Consider the following 12,173-nt stretch of genomic DNA (forward strand, 5'->3'; position numbering starts at 1 on the left):
GACTGAAGCCGCAGCAGAAGAACAGAAATTGTGAAGATTTCATGGACATTTACTAGTTCCGCAAATTAATACTTTTATAATTTCTTACACCTGACTTTACTGTAATCTCTGAACATAAATTGTGAAGATTTCATGGACACTTATCACTTCCCCAATAAATACCCCTGTGTTTTCCTATGCCTGTCTTTACTTCAATCTCTTAATCCCATCATCTTCTTTGTAAGCTGAGGAGGATGAATGTCGCCTCAGGACCCTGTGATTGTGTCAACTGCACACATTGTTTGTAAAGCATGTGTGTTTGAACAATATGAAATCTAGGCATCTTAAAAAAAGAACAGGATAACAGTGATGTTCAGGGAACAAGAGAGGTAACTTTGAACTGGCCGCCAGTGAGCTGGACGGAAACAGAGCTATATTCCTCCTCTTTCATAAGCAAATAGGAGAAATATCACTGAATTCTTTTTCTCAGCAAGGAACATTCCTGAGAAAGAGAATGTGCCCTGAAGGTGGGTCTATAGAGGGCCCCTTTTTAAGGCATCCCGTCTTTTATGGTCGAAGACGATGGGATGAAATAAGCCCCGGTCTCCTATAGTGCTCCCAGGCTTATCAGGTGGACAAAAATTTCCACCTAATAAATTTTAGTCAGACAGGTTATCTGCTCTCATACCTTGTTTCCTGATAAGATGTTATCAATGACAATGCGTACCCGAAACTTCATTAGGAATTTTAATTTCACCTCATCTCATGGTCCTGTGATCTCACCCTGCCTCCATTTGCTTTGTGATATTGTATTACCTTGTGAAGTATGTGATCTCTGTGACCCATACCGTATTCACGCACTCCCTCCCGTTTTGAAAATCACTAATAAAAATTTGCTGGTTTTACAGCTCGGGGAACATCACGGATCCTGCTGACATGTGATGTCTCCCCAGGACACCCAGCTTTAAATTTCTCTCTCTTGTGCTCTTTCCCTTTATTTCTCAACCCAGCCGAGACACTTGGGAAATAGAAAAGAACCCATGTTAAACATCGGGAGTGGGTTCTCCCAATAATTCTGCATGATGAGGAAGGTTGTGGGAAGAGCTTTTCTTAACATCATTTAGAAAAACATAGTGCAAAGTTAATTTTTGTTCATTCTATATCATTATCCTAGAAAAATCTTCCCTTGATAAATCCTTCTGGTCAATCTGGTATATGTGAGATGATTATGATGGGATATGTACCAGATTTAACAATTGGTCACCAGGAATTTTATATTCACTGCCTGAGGAAAAAATAGTTTCCCCCTTTCCTCTTACTTACACTGGGCTCTTGGATCTAAATGTAGAGACCCACATTGTTTTCCCTGTGAGGCCCTTGGACAGAGCGCTCTTATGGGGCTCACTGACCAGGTGCCAGGGGAGGGCAGATTCCAACACTTGCTGTGAACTTTCTTGAACAGTTATCCTGGAAACAGCAGATACCAGACAACTCTTGAACTGGCTCAAAACTGTGTTTTATTTGTAGGCACTCTGCTCTTCAGTGCTCGTAGGAAAGGGTAATGTTTTCTTTTTTAGATTAGCTGGCAGGGGGCCAAGAAGAATGGCATTCACCCATGTTCATTCTAGACATATTTCCACATTGTTAGGGTTGTTATGCTTTCCTAGAGTTGCATGTCCTATACAATGGAACCTACCCAAGATCCAAACTGTCACAGTCAGGTCTTTCCTCCCATTTTATATCACACTGCTCACAGGAGAGACATATCCCCTGCCCACCTGCCCCATTGACTCTTTCCACACCACTGCATGCACCAGGCGATTTGCATATTGTCCCATAAGGAGGACTTTTCTTAGCAAGTCTGAGATAAAAGCTCAACTCCAACCTTGCCTTGACTGATCAGGACTCCTCAGTTCACCTTGTCACAATGAGGCTCCCTGCTCAGCTCCTGGGGCTGCTAATGCTCTGGGTCTCTGGTAAGAACAGAAGGAGATGAGGAAGGAGAATGGGGTGGAAGGGTGAGCTCTAGGGCTCCACAGCAACCCATGTTTAGTCTAACCCTGCGTTAAAGGAATATGATCTGTGCTGTAGAAAAGGGAACTTTGTATTTTGCTCTGTGAATAATTGTAAGCTCATAAAAAATATGATGTCTGGTGCTCTGATTAAGATCTTCAAAATACAAAGATCTCTTATACTCTACAAAAAATGAATTCATTTCAGAATGTGTATTTTTATGGCATAAATCAGTGTTTTTAAAAATTAAATTTAAATAAATGACATAAGATAAATTATGAAAATTACTCATTAAGTTGTACATAACTTTGCAATTCATTATTTTAGCCTCCAGTGGAGATATCGTGATGACCCAGACTCCACTCTCTCTGCCCATCACCGTTGGAGAGCCGGCCTCCATCTCCTGCAGGTCTAGTCAGAGCCTCCTGAGTAGTAATGGATACAACTATTTGAGTTGGTACCTGCAGAAGCCAGGACAGTCTCCGCAGCTCCTGATCTATTATGGTTCTAATCGGGCCTCCGGGGTCCCCGACAGGTTCAGTGGCAGTGGGTCAGGCACAGATTTTACACTGAAAATCAGCAGGGTGGAGGCTGAGGACGTAGGGGTTTATTACTGCATGCAAACTCTACAACTCCTCCCACAGTGTTTCATCCCTGAACAGAAACCTCCCTCCTGGGGTTGCCCAGTTGCTCACATGTGCTGCTTGTCTGGAGAGCAACTCGGCAGGGTCTCTGTGTCTGCAGAAGAGGAGGCTGTTGGAGACTTCAGAGCAGAGGTTGCTGCTGAGGACTCTGGCTCATGATAGCCTCAGCTGTACTTCAGTCCCACATGTTAATGCCCCATTAGGTGAAAAATAAATGATTCCAAAAACTGAAATGAAATATCAAGGAGAATAAGAGCACAATTCAGGCTGTTACAAAGAAGCCTCAAAATATGGTGGACTAAATGTGACAGGGTTTCTGTGTCTGTTGCCTGGCAGTGCAGAGGCAGGTAGGTGGCCTTGGTGGTGTCGGTGGCTCTGCTCCATGAGGTCACTCAGATGGGCAGGAGGCACGACCACCCTCAGAACACAGCCTTCCTCCTTCTTCACAGTCACTTGCCCCCACACCCATCCTCGGCAGCATGAGGTGGAACGAGTAGAGAGAAAGCTGTTTTCTTCTAAAGACCAAAGAAATCTAGAGTTTTCTATCAGGGATAAATGTTCTTTTACTTTAAGCACACATTGGAGAAATTTTCCATTAAGTGGATCTGCTGATAAACCCACTTTGTTTGTTTGTTTTGTTGTGTTGTGTTTTGAGATGGAGTCTCACTCTGTCACCCAGGCTGGAATTCACTGACATGATCTTGGCTCACTGCAAACTCTGCTCGTGGGTTCAAGTGATTCTTATGCCTCAGCCTCCCGAGCAGCTGTGATTACAGGCGCCCACCTCCATCTCAGGCTAATTTTTGTATTTTTAGTAGAGTCAGGGTTTCACCATGTTGGCCAGGGTGGTGTTGAACTCCTGATCTGAAGCGATCCACCTGCCTTAGCCTCCCAAAGTGCTGGGATTACAGGCGTGAGCCATTGCACCTGGCAGTTGTTTGTTTTTATATGAAAATGTAAAATTATTTTGGAAAATAATTTTTTGAATATAAAATTATGTTTGTGGCAGCCTATTTGAATTTATCACTTGATAATTTCTACTAAAATGTCTTTGTAATAAAAGTCATGTGACTTTAATTTGTCCTCTTCTGAAAAGAATATGGGTTTTTATCCTCTCAGGCTCCTTTTAGGGTCTTCAATTAATCTCATTTTTACACAATATATTAATTTTAGATTATTATTTATGAATAATCTATTAAGTAATTTTCACTATCACAAAATTAAAAATCCCATAAATTGCTATGTCAACAACCTGTCTCTGGGTGCAAACACACTCCACAATAAACAATAAAGAACACCAAGGTCTTAGAAACCCTGGGAAAATAAGAGTGATAGTGTCCCATTATCAACAGGAAGTCCCTAAAGCTAGAATGGTGTCTCATGTGTGACCTGGGACATCTGGGAGGAACTGCCAGTGTACTGAGTTGTGAGGAACTTGCTCTGGGTTCGGAGGCTGGAAGCACATCCTTTCCCTCCCCACTGCCTTACCTGTGCACACCTGCTATGCTCTAAATTGTGTTCCCACTTTCATGTTGAAGCTCTAATCTCCAACATGGCTGTAGGAGATAGGACCTATGAGAAGATAATGGAGGTTCTAAGGGTGGGACCCTGACTCAATAGGATTAGTGGTTCTCGTAAGATCCAGAGAGCTCTCTTTTTCCTCTCTCTGTAACTCCCACACTCCTATGGAAAGACGATGTGAAAGCATGGTGAGAAAGCAGCATCTACAAACCAGGAAGAAGGCCTTTACCAGGAAGTGAACCCTGCTGGACCTTGATGTTGGACTTTCCAACCATCAGAAATGTGAAAATAAATGTCTGTGGTTCAAGCCATCCACCCAGAGTATCTTGATGTTGTGGTGCAAGAAGACTCAATCACTGTCCCCACCCTCTCTGAGCAGGATCAGCATCAAGAAATATCTCATGGACGTGGGGACCCAGCTTTGCTCCTATTCCTCCTGCTGTTCTCACTCTCTCGAGGAAGAAGGGAGGGTTCAGGCTTCATCTTCAGTTTGTTTGCAATAAACAGGAATATTTCCTTGACAATCAATTAATTTGCCTGTTTTGCTTTCTGAACAAACGACTTGCTTGGTATTAATATTTGGGGTGTTCATGTTTGTTCCCCACTTAGATGCCAGATAGGATATTATATGGATGCATTCTCTAGCCCCTCTTCCTGTGTACTAGTACAGAGGGTCACTGTCACCTGCAGGGCCAGTCCATAGTCTCAACAGTGTCCTAGGCTGACACCAGCAGAAACCACGCCTGGCTCTGAGCTCCTGCTGGCACCTACTGCCCACTGTACACAATGCCTGTAGGGTTAGGGGTGATGGGCTTGGACAGAGTTCACTCGGGCCATTAGCAGCCGAGCTCCCTTCATGGCGTCCCATTGTGAACAGGATGTCAGCAGCCTCGTGAGCCATGAAAGCTGGGCAGAGAGATCCCACGTCGCTCTAGTCACGGGAGAAGCTGCCAATCGCCAAGTGGAAGAGTTTTGTCCTGTGACTAAGCAGCCACTGAGTCACCGGTGCTGCTGTGTCTGACAAGAGCCCCCAGGGGAGGAACTGACTACTTGGAGATCTGGGAACAAAACTCTCCACTCAGGGCCCAGACCCACTGCCCATCTCCCAGCCACCTGCTGATTGTGGTCCCCAGAGCTCCCTTGGGTCTTAGGGGCTCTCTGTTCTGCTCAACAGGGACATGGGGAAGGGTGCAGAGCTTGCTGTCCCTCAGGAAGTTAGGAGGGATCATGTTTATGGTGTGCTATTGCTGGTTTTAAATGTTCATGCTCAATTTATCAGATTTGAAATCATACCTTATGCCAACAGTTATATCTATTTCTATGTAAATATACATATTACATAGATGTATAATATAGATACAGATTGTATACAGATACATCAATAATTTATACCCATCATATTATACATATTTAATTTAAAAATCTATATAATATATCCATATATTTATTATTTTTGTAGCATGTGTTCCTTTTATTTCTAAGCAGAGCAGAGGCTCCCTGAGTAAAGTCTGTGGACATTTGTTGACTCTCCCTCTTTGGCTCCAAAAGGGTACTGGCATCTCAGAACCAGTAAGGACAGAGCTGAGGAGCCAGCCCCAGGAGCCTAGGCCCAGCCCTAAGGCTCTGGTCTCAGAGACATTCATCCTGACCTCAGGCTCTGGGCTTGGTGTAGCACCCATGGGTGTGTGAGCAGTTTCCTTCTCTGAAGCCCTTCCATGCAGCCCTATGGATAGGGCCTGTGGTTCCCCCCAGGTCCTCAACCCCATGGTTCAGGAGAGAAGCTGCTACTGCCACAGACCAGGACCAGTGCCCGGCAGCTTGGGTAATGCAAACCTTAACCCTGGATTGAGGACCCTATGCCAAATATCTCCCCCATTTATTCTAGTACCTGAAAGTCTGTCCTGGTCTTAATTGCACAGGCCACGTTTCATTAACTACAGAAGCCAACAGTGTCAACTGAAAAATTAGAAATTTGACTTCACTGTCATCCCCAGGGTCTGGCCCACTCCAGTCTCACCAGATAAAGAGGCCCTTGGACTTTCTCTTTCCCATGCAACCTAACTTAGACACATAGTGAAATATAAACATCACAAAACTCTTGGCACCTACACAGCAGCTGTCCCTTCTCCTTGGGTTTATAAGGGACCAGCTTCATCCTGCTGCACATGGCAAGGACAGTGAACAGGAGCAGGGATTGGGGCACATGAGATCAACTCCACAATGAGACATCAAAGGTGAGCAGTGGTTCAGGGAAGGACTTGGATCCCTCATAAAGGCAGAGAAGGTGAAGAGCTTTGTCCTGCATTTTTTTCCTGGAACAGGTATGTGTGCACATTGATACTTGGAGCCACTGCAGCCCTCTTAAGATCATGAGGTATTGAACCCAATACTGAAAAACCAAAGTGCAAAGCAGAAATCCTGGGTACTTTCTGCTGTCACCAAGTTGCTGCATCAACACCAAATGTTCCAAACTTCAGACTTCTTTTCTCTGCTACAGTCATTGCTATCATTTCTTGCAATTACTTCTAAAATTATTTTAACTTATCCAGAAAAGATACTCAAGGGAAAGAGACTGGCTGGGTTCTTCTTTGTGTTTATGGGAGTCAAAGTCACAAAAAAAAAAACCAGGAAATCACAAGAAGTGATGTCTTCTCCTAACATCTTTGTCATTCTATGCCCATGGTTAGAGAAATCCAAACCACTTTGAAGAATGTATAAATTCTGCTCTCTTCCTGTCTCCATTTCTCTTTTTATATCTTAAGCATAAAACAGCTCCTTGTTCTTATTAATGTCTCCATCCTTCAAGATCATAAAAACAAAATCGTGGTTAAGAAACAGGAAAAAAAAGTTGGACACAACATGAAATCTAGGGATTATATGTATTTCTTCAACACTAATGTGGTGTTTGCAGGTTTCTCCTCCTCAGTTGTTTTTGCTAGGAAGATGCTGACTGCTCCAACCAGATTCCTGTCAGAGGTTGTGTTTGGAGGGTTTACAAAGAAAAGCTTCCAAGGGCTTAGTGCTGAATTCCAAAGAGGATAGCCGGAGAGTGGATCTGGATTCCCAGCATGGAGGATGCCAGATTGAGTCTTGGGAAAGGCTATGGACATATTGGGTCCCAGGCAGAGACTTGTAACAGGGAGAAAGGCTCCACAGAAAATCCCTGCCAGGGCAATATCTAGTAGAGCCATGAAAGTGAGGCAGCCTGGGAGCCCACAGAATTGTAGGGCCAGTAGCATGCAACTTCAGCCTGGGAAAGATGCAGGCACAAGATTCCAACCCATGAAGGCTTCTGGGTGAAGTAAGCCCAGTAAAACCATAGAGGTGGGACTGCCTGAGGCATTGGTAAACCAACTCCCAACCCAGATTGCCCCAGATATGAGACTTGAAGTCAAAGATTATTCTCCACCTTTAAGAGTTAACATTGTTTTTCCTGTTGGGTTTCGGTCTTACTTGGGATCAGTTAACCCTTTTTTTTTTTATCTATCTCTCTTTTTTGGACTGAGAATGTTTATCTTATGCCTACCCCACCATTGTACAGTTGTCTCTCAGTATAAGATACATATTCAAGTCCTGCAGTCATCTCTGAAGAACCCGCAAATACAAAAAGTATCCCCTCTGCATCTGTGGATTCTGCGTCTGCTGAATACTCAATTTTCAATCCGTGGTTGTTGAATCTGAATGTGAAACCCATGGGTATGGAGGGCCAATTGTATTTTGGAAGCATGTAACTTGATAATTCATAGGCCTTGTAGCTGAAATAAATTTGCCTGGGATAAACAGTGCCTCGAATCTCACCCATGTGGGATTCAGATGAGGCTCTGGACTTTGGACTTTTGAGTTGATGCCGGACCAAATTGAGACTTTAGCTGCTACTGGGATAAAATGAATGTGTTTTTCATGTGAAAAGGACATGAGCTGGAGAGAGTAGGGTGGAATGCTGTGATTTGAATGTATCCTCCTCAGTTTATTTGTTAGAAATTTACTCCCCAATGTAGCAATGTTGAGAAGTGGAAACTTTAAGAGGTAATTAGGTCACTAGAGCTTTATCCTCATGAATGGTTAATGTTATCATGATGGGAGTGAGTTTGTTATAGTGAGAGTGAGTTACTTATAAAAACAAGTTTGACCCCTTCCTGCTCTTGCTCACTTTGTCTTGTCTTTCCACCATGGAGATGCAGCCAGAAGGACCTTGCCAGATACCTGCACCTTGATATTGGACTTTCCCACCTCCAGAACTGTGAGAAATAGATTTCTACTTTAAAAGATACATTACCCAGTTTCAAGTATTCTGTTATAACAGCACAGGCTGAAACAACTATGTTATCATGATTTATTTTCAGAGTCAACATTCCCCTATTTTGTCCAAAGGGAGCCCCATTCAAGCTAGTTCCTAGTAACTTTTTCTCTTACCCCATCATTTTTGAGCACTTTCTTAGTTTCTGACACAAGAAGTGCAGGTTCATCTTATATTTTTTCTGTTTTAAACCTGAGATCAGCCATTTTTCCAAAATTATTCTTTTTAATAGAGATTGATATTCAATAAAACAAGATTTGGGTACTAAAGGTGTTTACTGAGGCTTGTGTGTTACTGCTTCTGGGAAAAATTACCCATCGATCTGCATTTGTTTTAATCTATATCTGTATAAAACTATCCAAAAATTAGTGAATCTACCTTAACGTCTCTAATTACAATCCAAATCTATACTTTCTCCCTTTTTATATTTGTAACTGTTTTTTCCAAACTGAGAATCTTGGTTGTAATTATTCATATGATATTTACTTAAATGATCAAACATTTTGTGTGACACCAATTTCCTACTGTCCCTGTCACCCGAACTCTCCTTGCAGACAACTTCCCTCTTATGCCTCACATACCTTCATTAGCCTTGATACACTGTGCCAGTTCACCATGAACTTTGAACCCCTGGGCATAGGTGCCCTTTTCCCCCCTGGGCTCTGACATTAGCAACTGTGGTTGCCACCCCTGTGACTGTCCTACTCATCCTCATTCAGTTGTGACATCCTGCACAAGTGGGATGAAGGGTCTTGCATCCTGCACACCCAGGTAGGGATACTTGTGTCTGCTATCTATAGCTTCAACACCCAGGTGGGCTTTCCTTTCCACCCCACCACATGTGTGCACTTTCTATACTGTGTAGGCTCAGTATCCCATACAGTTCCCTGACTTTTTGTTGCATAGTTTTCTTTCAGAACTGCTTGGGTCAAGTGCCCTAAATCCAGTCATTAAGAACTACTGTTTCTTAGGAGCTGGAAGAGATTGGTGATTTGGAAACATGCAGGTATAAGGAACAGAGTAGACACAGGGATAGAGGGTGAGTACTTGGTTTAGAGGATACTTCATCTTCTGAAGGGGAATGGCTTAGATAAGAGAAATAAAAGGCATAAATAGAATTCAGGGAGCATGAGAAACATCTAGCATGAGACTGTAGGATGGCATACAGAGCTAGAATATAGCTGAGAACTTTCAGAAGTAAAAGGAGAAAATTTTTCATGTTGCCTGGCCTAGATGGAAGAGGTGGGAAAGAACATGCAGATATGGAGGATGACAATTATGTCTGGAGATGGCAGATGAGCTATGCCAGATGGTCAGTGGCAGGACCCTTCCCTGCTTTGGCACTATTTTCAAGTATTAGGGTTTTTTTTTTAAAGTTTTTTATTTCTTTTTAAATGAGCAAATCTGTCTATCTATCTATCTATCTATCTATCTATCTATCTATCTGTCTATAATTTGTGATTATACTTTAATGCATCCATTGTTGGTAGCACTGACAATTTACAGCACTGGAGGTTCCAGGGAATTGGACCAAAAAGGAAGTCTTTCCGACCTTAATAATAATCACCAGTATCAAATGCAAGAAACTTCTAAAATTTCTTGAGTTTCTAGAGATGTTTTTCCCTAGCAGACCTTACCATAAATAGAAAGCTAGAAAGAGAAGTATGTCATGAAACATGAAGAGAGCAAAAGAACACTCCACACATAGGACAGTAGGCTGATTCTGTCCTGTAGCCCACAGGGAGAAACACAGGCTCTGCAGACTTTGGACACCTGGGAGGCACTGGGCCTGTGCAGTGTTATTGAGGTAAGTCATCTTTGCAGCTGTGCAGATTTGCATGCCCCACAGAGCAACGCCTACAGCCCTGAGCATTTATCAATAGGCTGGTGACACCCTGTGCAGAAGTCTCTCTCAGTCAGGACACAGCATGGACATGAGGGCTTCAGCTCAGCTCCTGGGACTCCTGTTGCTCTGGCTTCCAGGTAAGGAGGGAAACAACAAAAATTTTATTCCGTCAGTGTAGTCATTAATGCCTGGCACTTCAGGAAATTCTTCTTATAACATTATTCATCATGTGAATATGTGTTTTTATGTTTCTAATCTCAGATACCAGATGTGCCATCCAGATGACCCAGTCTCCATCCTCCCTGTCTGCATCTGTAGGAGACACAGTCACCATCACTTGCCGGGCAAGTCAGAGCATTGGTAGTAATTTAGCCTGGTATCAGCAGAAACCAAGGAAAGTTCCTAAGCTCCTGATCTATGCTGCATCCACTTTGCAATCAGAGGTCCCATCTCGGTTCAGCGGCAGTGGATCTGGGACAGATTTCACTCTCACCATCAGCAGCCTGCAGCCTGAAGATGTTGCAACTTATTACTGTCAAAAGTGTGACAGTGCCCCTCCCACTGTGATACAAGCCCGAACATAAACCATGGAGGGAAGTAGATGTGTGAGGCTGGGCTGCCCCAAATGCTTCCCCTGGTGCCGCCGACTGCTGACAGCAGTTCTCAGATGCAGCCAAGGCTTGAAGAGCACCAGAAAGTTTTGGTAGAAGGGGTCAGGGAGGTACATCTACATTCTATCCCTCTTTATCCTCAGCTCCATCAGTTGATATGCAAATGTCTCTCCTGATTATTATTAATAAAGGTTAAATAAAATTACACCTAGGAGGTCTAGAAATTACACCTAGGAAGTCAGACTTATACAACAAAGGAGAAGGTACTCTAAATATTTTAAAAGGATTTTTTTTGATACAAGGGATTAGAGTCTAAACTAAGACCTTTCAAAGATCAGACATAAGTTCATACACATATAAGTATGTTCAGCCAACAACATATCAAATGAACACATTGCACCTATATGTATATTGTAAACATTTATGTTCTGATCCCACCTTCTTCTGACACTGCCCAGATTAAGATCCACACTCTTCTCAGCATCTCAAATGTCTCCCCAGGTCACTTCCCTGTCAATTCCATGTTCCATCTATCATCATACTAGGCCTCTACTGTATTTTATATCAATATTTATTAATTTTTCCTATACTTAAGCTTTATATAATTGCAATCATACAGTATTTACTCTTTGATGCTTTGCTTATTTTGATCAAAATATTTTTTAGCTTCATCTGTGTTGTTTCTTTCACAGTCATTTATGCCTTTTTATTGAGGAATAATTTTCTATGACTATACAAAAATATATTCATTTTTCAACTAATGATTTGTTTTTGGTTTGAGAATATTATTGATAAAAATATTAAGAACATTCTTGCGCTTGTATTTTGTGGACTTATGCACTCATGTCTCTTGGGAATATTCCTAAGAACGGAAGTGCTGAGTTAGCATAGGTTTTGTCTTAGTAAACAGTGACAGTAGTTTACTGAAATGCTGAACATGTTACACGAAACCAACCACATGTAATAAAAGTCTCAATTGCTGTCAATCTTTTTCAGTACTTAGTACTGTCAAACTTTTTATTATATCTAGTGTGGAGGCCAAAGCAACGCCATCTTGGATGCTAATTTGCCATGTCTGACTTCTGATTAACACGAGTTCTGGGACAGTCTCTAAGATTTTCAGTTTACCTATTATTTCTTATTTAAGAGCAAGTACTTAGCATAAATCCTGCCCTTAAACAGCCTTGATGTAATCATTCTTTGATTGTTGTACACATCCTTTCTGATCCACTGGTTTCCTATGGTATACAAGCCCTATTTGA

General features: G+C 42.4%; 1 gene segment (V, D, J or C); it reads left to right on the top strand.

Moving 5' to 3' along the window:
* Positions 1 to 10,343: 10,343 nt before the first annotated feature.
* Positions 10,344 to 10,899, top strand: LOC117062903. The segment is given in 2 exon segments: positions 10,344 to 10,437; positions 10,562 to 10,899. Coding segments are annotated over 2 exon segments (378 nt in total).
* The last annotated feature ends 1,274 nt before the right edge of the window (positions 10,900 to 12,173 follow it).

This window comes from Trachypithecus francoisi, unplaced genomic scaffold, assembly GCF_009764315.1.
Source record: "Trachypithecus francoisi isolate TF-2019V2 unplaced genomic scaffold, Tfra_2.0 Lachesis_group17, whole genome shotgun sequence".
Taxonomy (NCBI): domain Eukaryota; kingdom Metazoa; phylum Chordata; class Mammalia; order Primates; family Cercopithecidae; genus Trachypithecus; species Trachypithecus francoisi.